This window comes from Apiospora aurea (assembly GCF_038362705.1).
Source record: "Apiospora aurea strain CBS 24483 chromosome Unknown utg000002l_segment0_segment0, whole genome shotgun sequence".
NCBI lineage: Eukaryota > Fungi > Ascomycota > Sordariomycetes > Amphisphaeriales > Apiosporaceae > Apiospora > Apiospora aurea.
The window spans coordinates 4541499-4562680 of NW_027117389.1; the positions used below are offsets into that span (position 1 = coordinate 4541499).

The 21182-nt window shown below is 54.5% G+C and overlaps 4 protein-coding genes across 4 annotated transcripts; 2 read left to right on the forward strand and 2 right to left on the reverse strand.

Moving 5' to 3' along the window:
* Window positions 1–10632: 10632 nt before the first annotated feature.
* On the forward strand, window positions 10633–11692 carry PG986_003764 (uncharacterized protein; the record flags this gene model as incomplete). The annotated part of the gene is made up of 2 exons (XM_066839986.1): window positions 10633–11243; window positions 11302–11692. The coding sequence occupies 2 exons, from the start codon at window positions 10633–10635 to the stop codon at window positions 11690–11692; spliced, it is 1002 nt and encodes a 333-aa protein (XP_066705050.1).
* Window positions 11693–16303: 4611 nt separating this feature from the next.
* Window positions 16304–17372, reverse strand: PG986_003765 (uncharacterized protein; the record flags this gene model as incomplete). Its single annotated transcript, XM_066839987.1, has 3 exons — window positions 16304–16518; window positions 16589–16901; window positions 16992–17372. The coding sequence occupies 3 exons, from the start codon at window positions 17370–17372 to the stop codon at window positions 16304–16306; spliced, it is 909 nt and encodes a 302-aa protein (XP_066705051.1).
* Window positions 17373–18277: 905 nt separating this feature from the next.
* Window positions 18278–18956, reverse strand: PG986_003766 (uncharacterized protein; the record flags this gene model as incomplete). Its single annotated transcript, XM_066839988.1, has 2 exons — window positions 18278–18430; window positions 18501–18956. 2 exons carry the CDS (start codon window positions 18954–18956, stop codon window positions 18278–18280), a joined length of 609 nt encoding a protein of 202 aa, XP_066705052.1.
* Window positions 18957–19649: 693 nt separating this feature from the next.
* On the forward strand, window positions 19650–20666 carry PG986_003767 (uncharacterized protein; the record flags this gene model as incomplete). The annotated part of the gene is made up of 2 exons (XM_066839989.1): window positions 19650–20354; window positions 20415–20666. The coding sequence occupies 2 exons, from the start codon at window positions 19650–19652 to the stop codon at window positions 20664–20666; spliced, it is 957 nt and encodes a 318-aa protein (XP_066705053.1).
* Between the last annotated feature and the right edge of the window lie 516 nt (window positions 20667–21182).

The following is a 21182-nucleotide window of genomic DNA, read 5'->3' on the forward strand; positions in this document are numbered from 1 at the left end:
CTCGACTCAGAAGCCAAATGCTCCTTAGAGATCTCGTCGCAGCAGCACATGCCAAGATGCCTCTGTCCAGTTATTCTCCATTATATGGGTGTTGAGACCCCCCCTATTCTCGGTAATTGAGCCTGTGGAACCCGTTTTGGTCGGGGAATGACACGTGACCCCCTGAACTCCATCATCCTCTCTACTCACGGCCCACGAGTCTGTGCAACTGGGCAACGGCTCCGTAGCTTACTGCCGAGAATTGGATGCTGGATGCCGCGGATCCATTCTCGTTAGGGCCGGCACAGACACACACACACACACACACACGGGCACAGCTTACCTTGACTACGACGACGAAAGCATGAAAGCATACCCACCAGTGCCGCTGCGTGTCTATGGATTGCAGATGGCTCCCATAGCCAGTCCGTTGATATGCGACCCCTCGCCTCGCCGTCATGGCGGACGAAGGTAAACACCGGGAGCCTACATAAAGTCAAAAAGTCCCTCACGTAGCACAAGGAGCCATCAGATGAAGAAGCCGTTTCTGACGTGTCCCGTCAGCACGCCCAAGGTGGGCTGCCTTCGCCCTGGCAGGCAGTCGTGGGTTCAAATCCAACCATCGGGTCATAACTGCTCACAGCCTCCATGAAGCATGCATATGCCCAAGCCGATGATAGCCAGTCCAGGTACCCGGGTTTCTTCCACCGGCAGAAAGCGTAAGGAACGATGCATTAGTTCGAATGCAACACCTGCATGTCTCAGCCTTGGATTCCACGGCTTCCGTGAATAGAATAATACCCTCTCTCACTAGTCACCGACCACCAGCAGTGGTTCGCCGAGAGAAGGAGCAGATGCCCGATATGTGCCTCTCAAAGGGGATGGTATGTGCGAATTGTCATCTGAGATTCCGGAGGAGCCGGTAGAGGGAAGAGAGGGTGCTGACTGCCATGAGGCCGAGTCTATCATCAGCTGCTTTGCTCTTGGACAATACAGACTCTGTGCCTGACACAGATCGAAGGCTCATCGAAGCTTACCACGTGTGCAAACTCCTGCTACAGTCCTACCCGGATAGCAGCTATAAGCCGGATTAAGGTCAGGTCAGATCGATCTGTCAAACATGCAACAGACTCCCCGAAAAAAAGAAGAAGAACGCACCACCAGTTCTCGCCACCGCACCGCCCTGTGATCAGTTCCTGCCGATCTGACCCTGGGTGATCCAACCATCATCCCACTCCTCGTGAACACCAGCGCAAGCCGTGACAGGAACTGGCCAGAAAAGCCAGCGTACAGATCCCTCGGTTTCTCCTTCCCCACAATACATGCGCGACGGCCATTCACATGTTGGAGAATGTGCCTAGCCGGGATACACAGCAGACGATGCATGTGGCCCGTTCACCGTGTAGCGAGAAGGGCAGGGGAAGAAGAAGGTGAATACAACGCGGGCAAGTGCATATATGCATCCCACAGTTTTAAGTGCTGCTTGCCAACCAACCCACAGAAGTCGATCTTGCCCCTTACCCCAGATCGTCGGATGTCGGATGTCGGTTCCCTCTCCCTATTCGTACAGGGACAAGATATCAGACGAACGTGGCTGTATGCCATCTGATGAAGAAATAGGTAGCTCCGGTCGTACGATATGGCGGAGAACTCCTCTGTGTAGCCAACTTGAGGAGTTTCACTATGAATACCAGGGAAGTTAGCACCGACCAAGCTTCATATTATAGTCGGCTTACCTAAACAGTCGATACCGAATCCCCCGGTTCACTTTGAGCAACCAAGGCATGCCAGGTCTGCAGCTTCGTGTCACTACGCCCCTGTTGGCACCGAGGAGGCACCCAAGAACACTCGCTTGAGCCCATTTGCGATTTCTAGTACGCAGTAGTAACGACATCAAAACAGATGGGACTGTACCGATAATAGTGTGTTGGCATATGCACTATATGTCTATATTGCGATATGTAGATCATCTCGTATAGGGGCACAGCCTCTACTACCATATGCAAAGCGTTACCGCACCGGTATTATATTGACCGCACCCAGGTTGTGCCGAGACACCCTACCGACTTAGTCCAGGCGGAATCCCGACAATAAGCCGCCGTAAGCACCAATATAGGTCGAAGGTGGGTGAATGAGACATTCCCATGGCAGCAGGTATCGAATTCTCGAATACCAATCCAGAAAGGCCGGAAATTCTCCGTCCCCGGCGGGAGATCAACATCCAACCGTAGCGGCTAGTTTTGGTCTGTATCATGTAGATGTATCTCCCCAATGCTTCTTAGCCAGTAACTCGAGTTCGCGTCTCGGCGTAGTCAGTTGTCGTTACCAGAAGACAATGTCAGAAGGCCGTAACGACTTGTCTTGCCCATCTAACAGTACCTTTTTGAGTGCAACTGTTCTAGACTCAGCGCTAGAAGCAAAGGCTCTTCCTCCTCAGGTTCCTCTCTCTCTCTCTCTCTCTCTCTCTCTCTCGCTGCGTCAGTTATATTTTGTCTGAGCACCCTTTGTGTAGCATGTCATCCCCAGGGTCTTTGTGTTCCCATGCCGCCTGGCATCTTACACAACATTCTGCCGGCAAGGGCTGGAAGGGTACTGTACCGAGAAGACAGAAAATAAGCAAAGCCAACGACAAAATGACCGGAAAGCGAAGATGAAAAATGGCATTTACCGAAATAGCCCAGGGCTGCGGTTTACTTTTTGCCACATGTTTCCGCCGATAGCCGCCCGGATATTAAGATCACAATTTACCTACTAATACGACAAAGCTGAGTGATTCTGGGAGGGGGGAGGGGTGCGTAGAACAATGCGCCATATATGGTGTTGTTCGTGGATTTTGTCGTTCCGCCAAGGGGGGGACGGGGCAATATTATATTCCAAACCAAGCTAGCAGGCGCCACTTCCTACAACAACCTGCTTCCGAGATGAATACACAAACCCCCTCTCAACTCGACCCAATCAAATTGTTATCTATGCATACTCACCGGAAGTTGACACAAGTTCTCGGTCTCCTCCCTTGTTACAAGGTTGACCCGACTGGCTGTCAGAAAGGAGCCGCAAAGTGGATGCGCAGCGCCGGGGGAGATATGCACTATTAGCAGTCGTCACATCGCAGATGGTAACTCACATGCACCCACAAGGCATGACAATTTCGTGCCTGTGCTTGTGGACAGGGCGAAAATGCAATACAATTGGCACTCTATTAGTTACTACGCAGTAACTATCCTGATATGAGAGAGATCCGCAACTGCAACATCTCCTCCCCCGGTTCTGTCCCTGCCCGGGCAACTGACAGCCCGCTTGTTGTTGCCAAGGCTTCCTGTCACATATCCATCGGGCGTTATAGTAATACGAACGTGGCGGCAGGCCCCTTCAGCACCACGGGAAAGACAGCATTGAGACCATCTTAGAAGAAGTGAGACCTCGGGATGCAGGGCCAAGACAACCACGGACGCTACTAACCTAGGGTCTTTTGGACACTGCAGCTGACACTGACCGTCATGCACCCCACAGGATTGGCGGGTAGCATGTTAGAGCGAGAGACGTATGTCACTGGTGGTTCGGGTTTGAAACGAGACCCCATTCTCTTTTGTTACTGGACCGGCCGGTTGTTCTATCGAGCCACGGCTGACCACAAGTCATCTGACGGATCAAAGCGCTACGAGTCGTCGGTAAACAAAATATTTCGACTCAGACGACCAAAAAGCTGATGCACAGTGATTCTCGTGAGATGACGAGATCTGGAAGCTAGTCGCAGACGTTCCACGCCGTTGTAAAAAGTAGGCGTGACCGTTATAGATCGTCAACCTTCCGTGTGTTAGTCCCCATGGAATTCTTCGATGATAGGGCCCAACGGCTGTCACCAGTCGGTAGCGTCGTAGGACATGGCATGATCTGGCGCCGAACAAGAAGGTTACTTGCGCTCCCGCTTTTTTTCTTCCTTGACACAGAAAGAGCGGCAATTGCTTTCTAGAATGGTCTCAACCGAGACCAAGGTCAGACTGGCCTCGCTGGCACAGTAGCGTTTTCAGCGAATCGTTGGGAAGCGTGGCAAGAAACGAGGCCCCATGGAATAATGGAATAGTAAACATGACTTTTGGGCATGATCTACTCACTATAGGCGCGGTAGACTAGGGGCTAGACTAGCCGCAAGTCTGGATGCCGAGCGGGTCCTATTGGTTGGGAACAGCCGTGTTCTCTTTTGTCGACTCGTCAGAAGGACGGCCAAGTCGACGCTTGACGGGAGCAGACATGCGGCCATCTATCCATCCATCCATTGGGGAGAGAACTCCGGTAGAAAACGCCCACCATTGCCTGGCTGACGGAGTTGTTTCCGGGGCAGTTCAGGGGCAGGGGTGAAAATAGAACAGCCCACTGGGCGATGGTCAATAAGCGCCCTTCACCAAGCTCGCTGCCGGAGTCAAGCAATGGCCCATCTGAGCGCCTGAGGAGGAAAAAAATTGTGTCAGTGACAACGTCATTCACACATCCTCGTTGGAGGCTCTACTCCGACCGTGCATATTTCGCTTTTTCTGCCCGGGGGCTGACCAGATTGCATGTATGTATGTCTCGAGTACCGCGACTCGGGCGCGCAGTCGGTGCTAAGACAAGCCCATCATGTTGTCATAATACGACGCTTTGGGTTGCTTCCCCGGGGGTCAGGAGCCAAAGTTTTTCAGCGGGTGGTAAAATCAAAGCCCGGGGTGTTGCATTGGCACTACCTAGGCGGCGCGCCTTAACGCCCGGGGGGCAGTTCTGATTTGACAGGCCACGCCGACAGGGTGTCGAAACCGCCCAATTGGAATAAGAAAATACGACTTGATGCATACATACCTGGCAGGCTGGCAAGCCAATCCGAAGTGACTACGGCGAGATCGGATGGCGGGGCTAGACCAGTCTTGCAAAGGCCATTGCCGAGTCAGCTGGGGGCCGCCACAGCGATATTTTCGGTTGACCGCCGGGAAACAGAGAATTCGAGGCTACAGCGAGGAGCGACAGCAGTCAATCAGCAGCTGGCTGGCTTGCATGTTTTGTTTGCTGCACACGCAGGACGCTGCTAAGTTGGCGGGTTACATTTTGCGGAGAGGCTCTGTCGCCGCCCTGTTCAGGGCAGTAACCTTAAGTAGCGGACAGAAGAATTACTGGGGGAAAGAACAAACGTCGCGGACATACCTGCCCCACCAAACCAATTGAATGAACCCCGTTGAACGGCTAGGGGAAACGGCCGCCGGCTTCCATGCTGCCGCTTATTACTGTCTGACTGGATTTTGCTCCAGCGGAAGGCAGCGCGTGTCGCTCTAGAGGAGCTAAAAGGCAAGGCACCTTCGGCGTCCCTGAATCATGGACCAACTAAGTGGGTAGTACAATGGATCAATGCAATCACTCCCTCAAGCCCCGAGCAAGCCGCCGATGAGGACTGCAAGCAAGGCAGGTTCGTCTAGGAACTGGGAGAAGGCGAAGAAGTGTGCGTAATCACCCGATGCAAAGCACATTACCTGTAGAGAAGCCAAGTAGCCTTACCACAAGCGGAAGGCCCAACGAATGCTAGTCGCCAACGCTGAGAAGACTGGAGCATGAGACAGATCTCATGTGCTGGATGAGTGCAGACGGGTTTCTGACGGGAGATCCCAACTCTAATGCTGTGCATGCTGCTTGCTGTGTCCGTGTCCGTGTCACGCAGCTGTTGTTACTCAACGGCTGTTCCTGACATTGAAGGGGTGGCAGAGTCGATACCGAAAGCGAACTGCCTCCTTGGCGCACGTTGTAGAATATCCATCAGTCAATCTCGAGGCCATATTCTGCCGCTGCCGCACGAGGGCAAACTAATAGACAGGCGATGCTGCTCCAAGATTATCCCAGGAGTGAGAATGAATTTCGGGATCTCGCCTAGCCTGTAGGTAGTGGTACGGGATGACCCTTTCATGGGGTAAACGAGATGGATGTCCATTCAGCCAGTGTTGTCGCAAAAGGTAGCAAGCGCCGTCGACAGCTGCCCCCCTCGTTCGGTCGTTTCTTGCAGGGTGCCCCTTGCCGTGATGCCGGCCGAGAAAGGGCGGGATCCCTCGCTGCTAGGTGATTGCTAGAAAAGGGCTTCGTCGGTGTGTACGAGATGATTGCTCCGAATTGCGGTGGTGTCGTGATAAAAGGGTTAATGTTGAGCGTTTTTTCGTCGATGCCGTTCTGGCCGGGACTCTCCATATGAAACGAAATCTTGGGCTAATTGGCTGCTGGGCGCCATGCAAATTGTCAGTGTTTGTGATTAAAAGCGCACTGGCAATTGAAATTGATACGAGCGGGTGGATTGATTGGGCAGCACAACAGGCTGCTTGGCGGACAGAAGAAGAGGCCCTGCCCACCACCCTTCCCTGGCCTTCCTGGCCTTCCTGGCCTTCCACCTCTCCCACTCGGGAACCAGGGCCAGATCATGGACGCGCCACTAACCGATTAGCGCTGTTTCAGAGCGTGCGCAATCCCCCAGCCAGCGCTGCCAAGAGGTGGTGCAAGCAGCCAAGCCCGCCTGCCCGCAAGCAGGCTAGGCAGGGAGAAACGCTGGATGTTCGTCCGGTTTTTGTTTCCTCGCTGCTCCTCAGCTGTTCGATCGGCGGGCGCGTGGCCGGCCTGGTCTGCACACACACTCTTTCTCTCGTTCTCGCTCCTCGGCATAGGCGGTAACTGGGCATGGGAAAGCCACAGTCCTACCGGGCCGCTGCAGCTATGCGCACAGGTCATGTCCAGCCGGAGATGGCTGGGATCAATTGGATGGCGATGGGCAAGGTGTGTCCTCCAGGCCTAGACATTCTACGTACGTTTTAGCTACCTGAGGTCAGAGCTGCGGATGATGGTTGGAATAGACCACATGCTAAAGGAAGCGCCGCCGTATCTCGATCGATTACGTCGGCACGCCCGGAAGGGCTGCTCAGATGCTTTCTACAACGGTGTATGCCGTCAGTCCAGAGGGGTCCAAACCCCCAAATACCCTTTACCTCAGCTTCTGATGCAGATTGATGTTTGCTTGCCGCGTGATAGACGAGGCAGCTGAATCTCTTCACGGCCCTGCGAATTGATACCGATGCAGTGTTCTGACAGCTCGAGGTGGTAGCAGCGCCCAGCTTCTTAGCCTCAACTCGCCTACCCTTGCCCTTTTCCCCTCTCTTTAGCTTTTCAAGCCCGAAACGTGAAAACGAACGGCAATGCAAGGTACCAGATTAAAGGAGACCAACCACGGTCAGGGCCATCCCTCCACTTGCATTTGCAGGGGCACTCGGGATGACAGATGACTGCATATTGTAACCCTCCCCTTGACCCTGGAGAAAAGGGGCTGCCCGTAATTGATTGGGGGGGGAGAGAGATATGCAACAGATGCTGGTGGAAGACAGCCAAGCAAGTCCCTCTCCCCGGGATAAACGTTTCATTTCTGACGAAAACAAAAAACACCAGAATAAGCGCGGCAGCGAGCGGTCAGCATTTCGAATTGGAATGGCAGAGATGACCTTATTTCCAGCGCAGTGCAGAGTAGATGATTGTTTTGATGCTTGATGCCTAGCTCAGGTCAGTGCAGCTGCACTGCCGGGCGGTTGCACTACCTACAGTGCCTTAGTCAGTGCCTCCGTGCCTGGATCTGCGGCGCGCATTGTTACCCGTCCGCCCTTGCGCAAACACAAACACCAGCAATTACGCACTTCCGTTCGTGTAGCCGCAGTAGAACGATCATCAGGGCAAAACCAGACTGCCCGACGTGTTCTAAAGCGTCTTCGATTGGCCTTTCTTTGGTGTCGTTGCCCAGCGCATGGGTACCCACCGTCAGTGCAAGGCTTCTCTGTGTCTGGGCTCCTGTGCCTGGGCTTCCTGGGCTTCTCGATGCGCGCGCTCTGGCGCTGGTCGGAAGACAAAAACTGGATTGACAGGCAGAGAGATGCACCCACAGATCGTCCCCGAAGAAGCCTATCCAAGGTTGCTTCCTACACCCTATCAACTGCTGCCGCGGCTGCTGCTGCGCATAGGAGCCCAGCCTTTCATCCTCTTTCCTCCCTCCTATTGAGTGTTGATGTAAGTCAACCCATACCTACATATTGCATGTGCATGTGCATGTGCATGTATGGATGTATGTATGTATGTATGCGCAAGTGCTGCTGGCTGGTGTATGCGTGGATGCCGATGTTTTGTCTCGACGGGTAGACGCAACCGGGCGAACGACATAACTGGTAACGTCTCTGTGTCAGACAGCCAGTCACTCAGTCAGGCAGCCTGCTTCCTGCTTGTTTCTCGTCTCTCGCTGTGGTTTTGCTTTTTCGGGCATGCGCAATGCTCATGTGCTGTATCTGGCGCGTTGGTTGCGACAGACTTGTGGTGCCACGGCACTATGGGTAGTCTCATCCTTTGAGACGATCTAAGGAATCCCAGGATCCTCTTCCCCCGGCGTCGCCTGGTGTTGCGAGCTTGTTGCAACCTACTGCACGCCCGGTGAGCCGACGGAGGTTTATTAGTGAGTTTGGGGGGGGGGCGCCTTTGCTCGCTGTGACTCGTCCCATCTCTGCTGGCGGCTGCTAGCCACAGTCGCTGTGTTCACTCGTAGGGTTGGACGGTCGGGCCAATTCGTCTCGACTCTCGACGTTGCTGACCCTGATTTGCCAAAGCTGACCTTAATTTCACACCCCTGCGTAGCTCACACATGGGCAGGCGATCCTCTCAGATCTGCTTGGCAAACAGGACCCTCCTCACATTTCCCTCTCGCAGCAGACGGCAATGCATAAACGACCCATGCTTATATTGAGGTCGGGATGTAGTAAAACATGGAGAGCAGCAAATCTCCTTGCGCGGTCGGTTGTACTACTACATTCTATCGTATCGCATAGCGTCGTATTTCCATGGCTAGCATGGGCTGGAGGGGGGTTCTGGGATGTCGGCATGCTTACATTGACACCCCACCGTTCATTTACCGAGAATCGGCTGGCCCACCCGCTAACCCTCTACAGAACATTTGAACACACCCCCCGGCTTGGGCTGCTAGCGATTCATAGGACCTCCCCCCTAACGCCCACATTAGCTTAACTGTGTACCTGCGTCACTTCCGCCTGCTGGAACTACTGGGGCCTGGGGAGTGCGAAGTGCCTGACTCAAAAAATAATAAACCACAATCGCAGGCCTCGCCTTCTCTTCCTCTTCCTCTCTCACCACCTCACCTCACCTTTTTCGCAGGCCCGGCCGATATTCGACCATTACATTCCTTTAGTTCTCGTACTCTGTGTACATCGCGTACATTTCCGTTCACTACTGCTACCAACCACACACCCCCATCCACACACCACCACACACTCACTCCCGCTAAACCAGCAAGAAACAAAAAAAACAAGACTAACTCTACGCTCGTTGTTGTTGTTGTGTCCGTCTGTCTGCACTCCCGGCTCCGGCTTGGATCCGATCGACTGCGCTGCCTGATAAAGTTTGCCTCGCAAAAAGGAAGTTCGAGACTCGCAGCCTGCATACTAGCACGGCTACCTGACTCCTGCACGTACGTCAACAAGAAACACGGCTGCTTTGCTAAGTGCCCGACCTCGTTCCCCCGTCCTGTTTGGTACCTTCCACTAGCACCACCACCACCATTTCCTACGGCACACACCTACCCTGGCCCCACTTTCCCTGGCTTGGCCCATTGGCATTGGCGCCGGCTGCGTGTCTCCCCTTCAGGACCTTCACCTTCACCTTCACTTTCCCTTCCCTCACCACACTGTTCTGTCACGCATTCAAATAACCACCACATTCCCATCCCCAGCCGTGTGTCTTGAACGGCTGCCTTTCCTTCACCACGCCATCCACGGTCACTTACCTTCTTTTCGGCTCTTCAGTCATTCCTTCACTGGTCGCCAGTCGCCAGGACAACTTTTTCAACCACCCCCAAGACTCTGGTTCCGCTTGAAGCACAGGATCTGCTTCGCACAAGTCTTCCCTCAATCCTTGCCCCCCAGATAACGTACTTCGCATCTCACGAACTCGTTCCAACAAGCCAAGTCGATCTTTGTGCTGGCCCTCCAATCCTTTACAGTCGAACAAGGTCTCGCTGTTGTCCAACCACACTCTCATACCGGAGTCAGCAGTACATCTGGATACCACCCTCCTCTAACTTTCTGTGCTTCCACGCCAGCGAGCTTCAGGATATAAATCGCCTTCGTCATCGCGACTCGTTCGTGATTTCGGATCTCCAGACGCATCAACTCTACGAGGTATGTCCTACTTCCTGAGCGCCTGTCTGGTCCCATCGCCCTGCCCCATTCTTCCTTGCCCATTGCCCATCACCGGGCCTCCTTCTTTGTTCGCGAGTTGCCAACAAAGACGGGAGCTCTTGCTTGCTATTCATCCTGCCGCCATAAAGGCCTGGAGTCACGCGAGGTATTTGATCGTGTGGAAGCAAGGGACAATGGATCGCGGCATCCAGGTTCTAGATTCCCGATGGACCCGTCCCTATTGTCCTTTTTCGCTGTGCCACGCAGCCTTGTCCCTTGATTTTATATCTTGAACAGGCGGCCCGCAAGCACCTCATTCATCTCCCTGACACTGCCCATTCGCTCTTTTATGCCCATTCAGACTCTACCACAGTGATAGTAAATACTGACACATCCAACTTTAGACACTCATTACGAGAACCAAACTACTACCATAAACATGAAGTCCTCAATCTTCATCGTTGGCGCCTCTGCCGCCTTCGCCCTGGCCGGCCCCGTCAACAAGCGCGACATGGTCACCAAGGTCGATGTTGTCGAGGTGTGGGATACCGTCACTGTCACTGCTGGTGATGCCACCCCGACTCCCGCGCCGGCCCCCGTCCCCACACAGCCCCCTGTCAAGGCCGCTTTCGCCGCGCCCAAGAAGCAAGCTGTTCAGCCCCAGGCTGCTCCTCAGGAGCCCGATGTCGTCATTGTCACCGTGACTGCCGACGAGCCCCAGCCCCAGCCTAAGACCCAGGCCCCGCCGCCGCCTCCCCCGGCACCGACAACGGCTCCTGCTCCGGCCCCTCAGGAGCCCGACGTCGTGATCGTTACCGTTTCTGCTGGCCTGGAGGCACCTGCTCCCGTGCCTACGGTTCAGGCCCCCGAACCTGTTACCATCGAACCCACCCCCAACCGCCCTATCACTGCCAACAAGCTTTCGGTTGCGGCTGTCAACTCGCACAACCAGCACCGTTCCAACCACTCCGCCCCCGAGACCCAGTGGGACGAGAGAATCGCCGGATACGCCGCCAACACTGCCGCCAGCTGCAAGTACGCCCACGACATGTAAGTACCGCCAAAGCCTTTTGCGATGAAATGACCACAAACTGACGGTTTCTTGTAGGAAGCAAGGTGATGCCGACTACGGTCAAAACATTGCCATGTGGGGTCTTTCGAGCGGTGCCGAGAAGCTGGGAGACGTTGGTGCCATCAACATGGCCATCACCGACATGTGGTACAACGGAGAGCTTAACCTGTTCCTTCCCTCGTACTACGGCGAGGCCTCTCCCGACATGACCAACTTCGAGAAGTGGGGACACTTCTCCCAGCTCGTTTGGAAGGAGTCGACCAAGGTTGGTTGCCAGGCTCAGTTCTGCCCCAAGGGAACCATGAACGACATTATGGATACCTGGTTCATGGTCTGCAACTACTACCCCGCCGGCAACATGGGAGGTGGCTATGCCAAGAACGTCCTGCGCCCCCTCGGCAAGTCCAAGATCGTCGCCAGCACCTAAGCAGCCCTTCGTCCGCCATCATGACGGAGAGGTCCCGACGGTGCCTTGCGAAGCAGAGGCAGCTGGCCAGTGGCAATCACGGCCATATTTTCCCTTCTTGTAGTGTATGGGTCATGTACACAGCCTTGTTTTATCAACCATATTTTGGCTGCGCAGCTCAGCGGCACGCCTCCACCATACAGTTTGGCCGAACTACCACGATATGTGCATAGCGGGCGACATTTGCATTTGCATCACGATGATGACTCGCAGGAGTCAATGATAGAGAACACGGCGTGCGCGGGTTGGTTGGTGATTTCAGAAAAAAAAGGAACCCGGATCAATCCATTTTTCTTTTCGTTACCAGTCTTGGGAAGTCATCCCTCCCTCTGTTCAATCGGTCTCGGGTCAACAAGGATTTCCACGAACAACAAGATCTCGGTTTTCATTACCACTCTTCTCTTCGATTCTTCTTTCTACGGATGGACAGGGCTTTTTCGCACGGCATCTTTTTTTTAAATCCACATTGGCCAAGAAGCATCAATGTGGAGATGTTACATGCCGGGCGATGTGAGGCGGTTGAAGGCCTGCTTCTGGGTGAGGTACGACGCAGCATGGTGATGCGCATGTTTTCACGTAGAATTCAATCGTCTTTCCACCCGTTACTAGACGGTTTAAATGAAAATATTTCATGATTCTTCAGACTCTGCTTCTCCGACCTGTCTCTTCTCCTTGTGATGTTCACTTTGTGATGAGTGCTTCACTTTGTAGTCTGTACAATCCCATAGGTATGTTGTTATTGAGGCTCAATCGTATGCATTTCTTTAGCGGCCCGGTTCGGCATAGCGATGTTGCATCCCATCTGGCGGTTTTGGGGTCTGTTCCTGGGGGAGATCTGATTTGTCATGCGCTCAGGGTTGTAAATAGAGAGAGGGAGGCCTAGACCACTGTTGGCCCCTCGATCCTTGTTCGCATGTGGCTAGCCCTACGTCACGGCCGCAACCAAAGATGCTGCCGCTCCCTATCAAAGGAAACATTACGCCCTAGACTTGCCCGCCCTTTTCAATCACACTACGAGCAAGGGTTGTTTCGCTTTCGTTCTCGTTCAACTTGTTACTGGTGTCTGGTGCTGGTGCTGGTGCGTCAATCGGCAAGGGGCTCTCAGCCCAGGTGGTGGGGGTGAACGAAATTCGCTGGTTTATTCATTACAGCACTATCTTGCTGGCTTTTCACCATTGTAGTTGCGGGAACTATTGAAGCGACAGCGAGTCGGTATCGTTCGTGGTGGTAGCGGCGGTATGCTTGTGGTTTTAGGTCCTATCTCTATCAACGGCCAGTCGCGCTGCTTGGTTCAATAGCCCCGGCCTCAGCCCATCCCGCCGGCGGCCACCTCGGGTCGTCTCGGGGTGGAATGAACTGCCTACAATCACTTAGATATGCATTGGGGTGCCTTTGGTCGCAGAAACCGCCAGTGGCTTGGTGGCTGGCTGGCAAGCCGCCGTCAAGTGAAGGCGAAAAAGTCGGTAGACCGTTTGGGGGCGCCTGGGTAGTCTCGACGGGAAGGAGCTGTCACTTTCCAGTAACGTTCAATTAATTAACCCAACTTGCCGCCAGATTACACACCATGATGCGCCTCACGTTTGTGTCGTCGTGCCATGGTGGCCGAGGCGTAGTGCCGTTTCGTGGAGGCGCATGACTATCGGCAACTGGGGGAGGGAGGAGGGGTTATTTAGTCAGGGGAAAGGGGGGACAGACGGGCTGGGTGGCTGGTGGTGGCGAGACACTATCAACGGGGACTAGTGGTGTCTATTGCACGTTTGATGCGACCGTTGCGGCGCCTTTCTGTGTTCAGGAGTTGGTGTACGTCTATGACATTGCGTAGTCGTCGGTTTCGTCGACGGATAGTTGGTTTGGACTGCTTGAAGCCGGGTGCCGGATGGGTGAGTTTCCTCATTCCTCCTTACTTATGGCTTGTGCGCCTGGGATTGAAAAAGCCGTGGGATACCTGAATAGTCGGGGGGAGGGGGCTGTAAGCTTCCAACGGTCTTCCGATCTGATACCGGCCATTCACCCGACCCAGACGGGAGTACGCAATCGGCACTGGATTTGGCCAGGCCGTCGGGAGTTGGAGGCTGAAACTGCGTACAGCGCGTCCACCACGTGGTGGTTTGTTGGAGCCGTTCGTGGACGTGGTGACTCGACGCACACCTACCTGCCTACCTCTCGGGATGAGGCGGCCATAACGGTCCGGCCCACTTCGATGCTGATAACCGGACCCGGGGTCCGATGACAATTTTACGAGCGGGACCCCCTTTTGGCGAGCGGGGCAGAGGATCCTTGGGGCGAGGGGGGCTGGCTGGCTGGCTGGCTGGCAGGGACGAATACGAGCAAGAGTCCTCGGGGGTCCTCATGCTGCCACCAGCGCATGCACGCATTCCCCACACGCTCTTCAATGTTTCGTACTCATTCGCGTCTGCATGCTCCGTGGATGCACCACCATTCGTGTCTGCACGGCACCCGCTCCGGGGTGGGGCGGACGTGCTGCTGCGTTGGTCGGCGTTGCCTCAACGACTGCTTTACGGGGTTCACGACAAGCTTTCGCGCACATGTCGTATAGCTACAGTGCGCGTGGAGGGCCCGCGATGGACGATGGACGATGAACGATGAACGATGAACGATGAACGATGAACGATGGGGACCCCCCCCCCATGGGCGCGCACTTGCTCTAGAGCCACCGGGTGGCTTCTTGGGCTGAGTCCCGATCCCGTCTCGGAGAAAGTGAATACGATGGAGGCTATGCCACAAGTCGTATTGACTGTCATCTAGGTGTACTACTTAAGTAATCATGGGCCTAGATGGGGTTATGGGGTTATCTTCGGTATCCTCGGCTTAGTCCATGAGTCGGTTGCCAAGTACGTTAATGTGTCGGCATGCTGTCGTGTTCATGACCGGGATGGAGTATCATATCGTCGATATGGATTCTTTCGAAAGGGGGAAAGTTGATCCCGAGCCTCTTTCTCTTATCATCAGAGATCATTCCCCGTTACAAGAGTTATGTCGGTCCTCTTCCGACCCCGGACAAGAAGGCCCCGACACGGAGGTCCTGAGAGTAAACTTTCACCGAGGAACCAACCCTGGACACGATCTCCATGGGTATGGATGGCTAGGGTTTAATGGTGTTATGGCCGACATAGAGTACGGGAGTATCCAGGATGCCGCTCTAGACCTTTCGTTCCCTTGTAGGCTGCAGCGGGGGCGCGATACTATCATCGTAAATAGGCTGGCTGCCATGGTACTACTGGAAGACGAGAGGAATAGTCTACTGAATCTCCCCAAGGCTCCAGAGCGACCCGGTAGATGTCAATTGCTTGACCGGAGAGGTGTGTGCCCATGGGATGTAATAGCAGAGGGTTAAGGACCACGTGCTAGTGATGCAAAACCAAGAGTGTGGAGCAGGACGAAATAAACGTAACGGAAATATAGTCTCTGAGATGCAGATGACCTCAATGCAAGCAGTTTGGCAACTCCTGGTCCGAAATTCCAAGGAGAGGAAACGGTCAAGCTGTGGCCTAGCCCTTCAAGACCACACGCGCATCGAGTGTACGTTTTTCCATAGACAGAAGAGGTAGCAACCTCGAACGATGACATAGCCTGATATGAACAGGTACGGCAGTGTATGTACATCCTGCATATGACCATCTATCAATCGCTATTGCCTCGTCAACCACGGCAGATAGTTGTACACTCAGCGGCAGGCGGCAGGCCTTGTGCTGCCTCCCCGCATCTGCAAGGGCCCTGACTGTTGCTGGGGGGCTTTCTCAACGGCATCAAAACAAATCTGTACAACACATAGCATTGGATGACGTAGCCCAAATCAAGACAAGGAAACAGGGAAAAGCAAACTCCCTATCGCTGCAGTCCACCAATCCCATACATGCTGGACATTTTGGCGGCTGGGGATCTTCGGATCACCAGGGCTAGTGAGTCATTCATCGTTCCCAGGTTTATCCCCAAATCAATCAATAACCCAGAACCGACCGACCAGTGACAGAAGAGTGGAAACAGAAATGCCAAACCATAACCAACCAAAGTCGCTAATGCCCGATGCATTGCTGTCCAACTCAAGGGGTATCATCATATACACGAAGTAATCAAAAGAAGGCGGAAGCATGACTTCTTCAAAGGAAGAAAGAGAGGGCCCATTTATAAAAAAAAAAGTCCAGCTTCCCGCTCGCGCACCTGTTTTCGACCCGAATATATCCAACGCCGGCGCTGAACATTGACAACTCCCCAACCTCTTCAACGCCCGCATGAAAAGAAGAAGAAGAAGAAAAACCATGTATCCCAAGAGCAAGCCAAGCGATAGCAGTGGGAAACTAGTAGTAAGTCTGTACGTTGAATACGCCCCCCTCAAGTCGAACCAGCCGAAGCCTCTGATAGTCTCGGCAGCAGACCCATTCCGGGATTAGGTGGTGGTACTCATCGGGTGCGAGTTAAAGCCCTATGGCGGGCACCCATGGAGAAGTGAGGTTTCTTCTTTTCCGACTGTCAGTACTCAGGCCCAAAAACAAGGTAGACAAGGTACTGGTGCAGTCGGCTGCGCGTTTGTTGCGAAATGACCTCTCGCTCTGGCTAAGCCAGCCTTCTTCCCCCGGTCCTTTTAGCCATTCTCCTTTCGGCGAGGTACTCGGCCAAACCAAGAACCACCTCGTATTCACGGTCGTCGTCGTCGTTTCCGTTGCGAAGGCTCGCATTGCTCCGTCCGGCATCGGAGGCATCATCGTGGCTGCGCGCGCTCGACATGTCATGGCCCCTGGATATCTGGTGCAACCCGGTCTCCGTTGACGCTGTGTACCGCTGTCAGCTTCTGTACTGGGAACAAACTACATGCCACTAAACAAACTGCGCGCAACCTACAAGACGTCACTGTGGACTCGTGGAAGTAGTCGTCAAGCTGGTAGTCGGCTTTGTATGAAGAGAACCTCACCACGAGCGCCTCGGTCAAGAGCATGTCTTGTTCCATCTCCCGAACATGCACCAGACAATCGAGTTGTTCTCGGAGCAGCTCCAGCTTGATAGCGATCGACGCGCCGGGCTCCGTCGAAAACCCGCATTGCCCGGCAATCTTGGTCGACATGTAGTTCTGGGTGCCCGAGGTGGTCTTGCGCGCAATGACGAATCGCCACCGCCGATCTGTGGTCATCAATTGGAAGGGAATGAGGTGTTGTTGCTGCACAGACAAGATACAAACTGTCAGTGGACAATCTAAACGAGCCACCGGGAAACAATCAGTTGTTTGGGAAACGAAAAAAAAGCTTACGAGCTCGGCAGCAGGATTGTTATCAGCAGAGGAGCTGATCGTATGCCGGGTGGACGGCGAGATGGAGCCAATATCGCTTGCGGTAGTCCTGGATGCGCCCGATGCGACCGACCCCGCGACTCTCCTTCTGCAATGGTACTTCATGCACTCGTCGACAAAGTATACATTGACGGTGGTCCTGTCCTTCTTCAGGAAATCCATCGACTCGATATACGCCTTCATCTCTTTCAGGTTGTCGAACTCGGGCTCCTCGTCGAGCTTGTCGCGGATCTCGCGCTCGACGATGTAGAGGTCAGTCCCGCGTGCCGCCGTCCCTGGCTTACGCCCCTCCCCGATCTCCACGGCGGCCTTGGGGGGCGGGGACCGCCAGAAGAAGCTCATCACACTCCGAGAAGACCAAAAACGGAATCGAAGTATTGGATCTATCTATCTATCTATATATATATATATATATATACGGCGATAGGTACGGTGATATTTTCGGCTAGGGACTATGGACGTTTGCAGGACGACGGAGGCCTTGGCTGTCGGGCGATTGTCGTAACAAGTGACATAGCCGGCAGCTGTGGTGAACTAGGGAATGGATCGCGCGCGGGGACTATCGCAGGACAGGATCAACGATGAACCTGCATCGGCTATCAACAACTAATACTAATTGCGGGGGAGAGAACAGACTGCTTGTTGAATAGCAGTATCTGGAGAAGGCGCGCGATTGGAAAGGAGACGAATTGATGTCGAGCAGAATGGACCGGCCGCGGGGTGTCACGAAGATGATTGAGGGATGAAAGGGTTGAGTGACGGGTTGAGCGGGGGGTTTGCGACCTGTCTTGGGGGGGTTGTCGCATTCAGACATGACAGGCATGCCAACCCAGGGTGGGTGATCAGCTTCTGCAAGGCGGCGCTAGTTGGCTAGCAGCTGGGGTTTGGTCTGGGGAAAAGTGACGGGATGCACCTCATCCTTCTCACACGCCTATTTTTGAAGCTGCCCCTCCAAACCTCCTCGCCCCAGCGAACACCAATATCCATCATTGATGGATCACGGCACCAGAGCTGACGTCACGAAACCAACCCGAGAATGCTAGACGTTGATTATCCGTATATCGACGATACAGTAAATGCAATATGTGTTTGGGGTATTCCATTTGAATCTGCTACTCTACTTGGGAGACCCTTGGACTAGCATTACCTACATACTTGAGTACCCCAGGTATCCTTGGCCACTTACACTAGAACGCAACCGTAATGCTACCCGCCCGGCCCATAACGGGCCTATACCCCTTCCATCGCTATTTGTTCTCCCTTTTGCCCGACTTGGACTCTTCGCCCCTGGTTTGCCCCTCCCGATCCCGCTGACTCTTGCGCTTCTTTCTTTCGGCAAGTTCTTGAGCCTCCTGGTCATTCTTGGCCTTTCCTGCATCCATTTGCTCCTTGTCGGCCTTCTGGTATAGTTGCCGTCAGGGTTCAACGTCTAATAAGAAACTCGACATTTAATGGGCATGTATTACATACCGATACCTTCCTCTCAAGCACAAACACGTGCGCAGGCGCTGCGTGTGGCCCCGTATCGCAAACATCCCGGGCACGACCGTTTGAATTCACGAACTCCTCGCCCAGGACCACATCGATATTCGACTTCTCCGAGGCGATGTAGTACTTGTCCCAGTAAGTCTTTTGGTCCCGGCCCATCATAGTGAAGTAAACAATTTGCTTGGCCCGGTACTTCCTCCCCTGGAAGTCGATGAAGTCCTTGACGTCGCGCTCCTCGAGCTGCTCGATCTCCAATTTGAACCTCTTCGCCAGGCTCGGATGGATCCAGTTGACGGGGGTGCCCGTGTCGTCTCGGAAGCGCGCGTCGCGCGGTTCCCGGTTGTTCTTGAACAAAATGCGGCCCCACAGGTCACCGTGGCGGGTTTCCACCACCGTCGGGGTCGCGGCCGGGCGGGTTTTGGTGGACGGTGCAGCCATTGCCGGTCAGGGTCAGGACCCACGTATCAGCGAACTAAGACTAAGATCCGACTGAAAGATAACGATGCGCAGGAACACTGGAGGAGCGAGGGCCTCGAGTATCCGTAGAGTAATCAACTCATTCTAGTAGACCCACGAACCTGGGAACTCGGGGGCACTGCGCTATAAAATCCGCCGATGAGGCTTCGGCTGGCAACTGGGGCGCGGACTGCGATCCGGAGCCAGCGTATGTGGATTGCCTCTTTGGGACGTCTCGAGGCGGCCTGGTTGCCTGGAAACCATGCGCGCCTGCGGAAGGAGATCGTATGGAGTGAGACCGATTGATGCCCAAACCAAGATCCTGTCGACCTCCTGCAGCGCTTCGCCCGTTCATGAGGGATGGAGGTGGGGGGTGGCACTGCATTGCCATAGGTGAATGCCATTGCGCGCCCGCGAACACCATGGTGAAGTCGCAATGCACGCCATCAATGCACCGCCTGCATTCGCCAATGAGACCCCCTAAATTCCCCGAGTTGTGTCAGCCCGTGAGAATGCCTTGCTGCGGCCCAACGCAACATCGTCAAATCACAAATGCTCGCAGTGAGATGCTGCGAGGGCAGCTAGAGTCCCCCAAGAATGTCGCCGGGTCAATGACCAGAGCTGCACTATGCATCATCATCTCATACTATGTTGTCGCACGCAGCAACAGGTAGCATGGAGGGATACGCCAAGATCAGCCAATTGATGGGATGCCAAGACACGTGCGCCATGTACCGGCGATTCGGCCGGCTCAACTCCCTGAACCTGCTCTACCTCCAGGCCGAGCTCACGCATCTGGAAGAGGAGCTCGAGATCCTCGCGAAGAGAGACGCCGCCGATCCGGAACGGCGCTTTCATGCCAGGGACTGGTGGTCGCTCTCGCAGCACAATGACGACGACGCAGACGACGAGGAAGCAGCAGAGCAGTGGGAGAAGGTCCTCGAGATCCGGGAGAAGCTCGAGCAATATAGTCAGCAGCTCCCCCGACCACCCAGCGCTGAGCCATTGGCGGTGAAAGCTAATACACAAGCGTGTCCGAGGAGAGGAATAGATGATACGCTGCTCAAACAAGCCAAGATCGCCAGACTAGGCGCCCCGGTCCCCCAAGACATCAGCTTCCTCCGCGAGTGGTGGAGGCGGCCGGGCATGGGGTACTTCCCGCTCGTGGGCGCCGACCGCAACTCGTACTCGGAGGAGCGCGAGCGGGACCTCGTTGCCGTCAAGGCCCGGTCTGCCCCCGATCTGTTCACGCGCTGGTTCCATGGTGCGCTTGTGTCCAGGTGGCACGGGTGGTTTGGCAGGAACGCCAAGGTGGATATAATCGAACCCTTCTCGATTTTCCATGCATCTCATCCCCTATTTTCAGGAAAGGAAAAGGGGGTCACGGCTTGAGAGGCTGCTAGCTGACTGTGGAGCGCACACACGCGCCTATGGAAGCAGGACCAGACCGAGCTCGGCATCGGCCACGGCATCTACGAGTACAGCGACGCGCGGCTCGCGGGCGCGGCCCGCGTCATCGCCACCGTCGTCGCCTCGCTGCTGCCCACCGTCTCCGTCGTGATCCAGTACTTCATCCATGACGACCTTGTCAAGCTGTACCTCATCGTGCTCGCTTCGGCCGTCTTCGCCCTCGCGCTCGCCGTCATGACCAACGCGCGCATGGTCGAGGTCTTTGCGGCTACTTCGGCGTAGGTGATTTCGAACTGTGATGGTTTCTCCTCGGGTCCCATCTTTTCATCTCGTTCACCCTGGACAGACAGTGGAGACGTGGTAGTTTGGTCCACGAAGAGACGGCGAATGATTGTGTTGTTATGCGATGCGATGAGTGGCAAAACGATTGCTGACATAACCTATCCGAACAGATATGCTGCCGTCAACGTGGTATTTCTTACGACGAACGCGGAAGTCGAGACAGTTGGCTAGCTGGCCGCCTGGAATCATGCGGTGCTAAATACTACAGTTGGATCAATCATGGCGTGGGAATGGCGGTCATCAGCATGTTGGTCCCGTAACCGGACTTCTCTGTTGGCTGCGAACCGTTGCTTGTATTAATTCAGAGGGACATCTTTGTCATATTTAGCCCATCGAGTGTTACACTTGAGCAGGCTTTTAAGTAAACCCAGGTGCCATTCCAGTGACGGATTTCAGTTGAGTTTTGTCGTGGTCTTGGTTCGCCCGACCACCTCGCCACGGTTTGTATGGATGAAC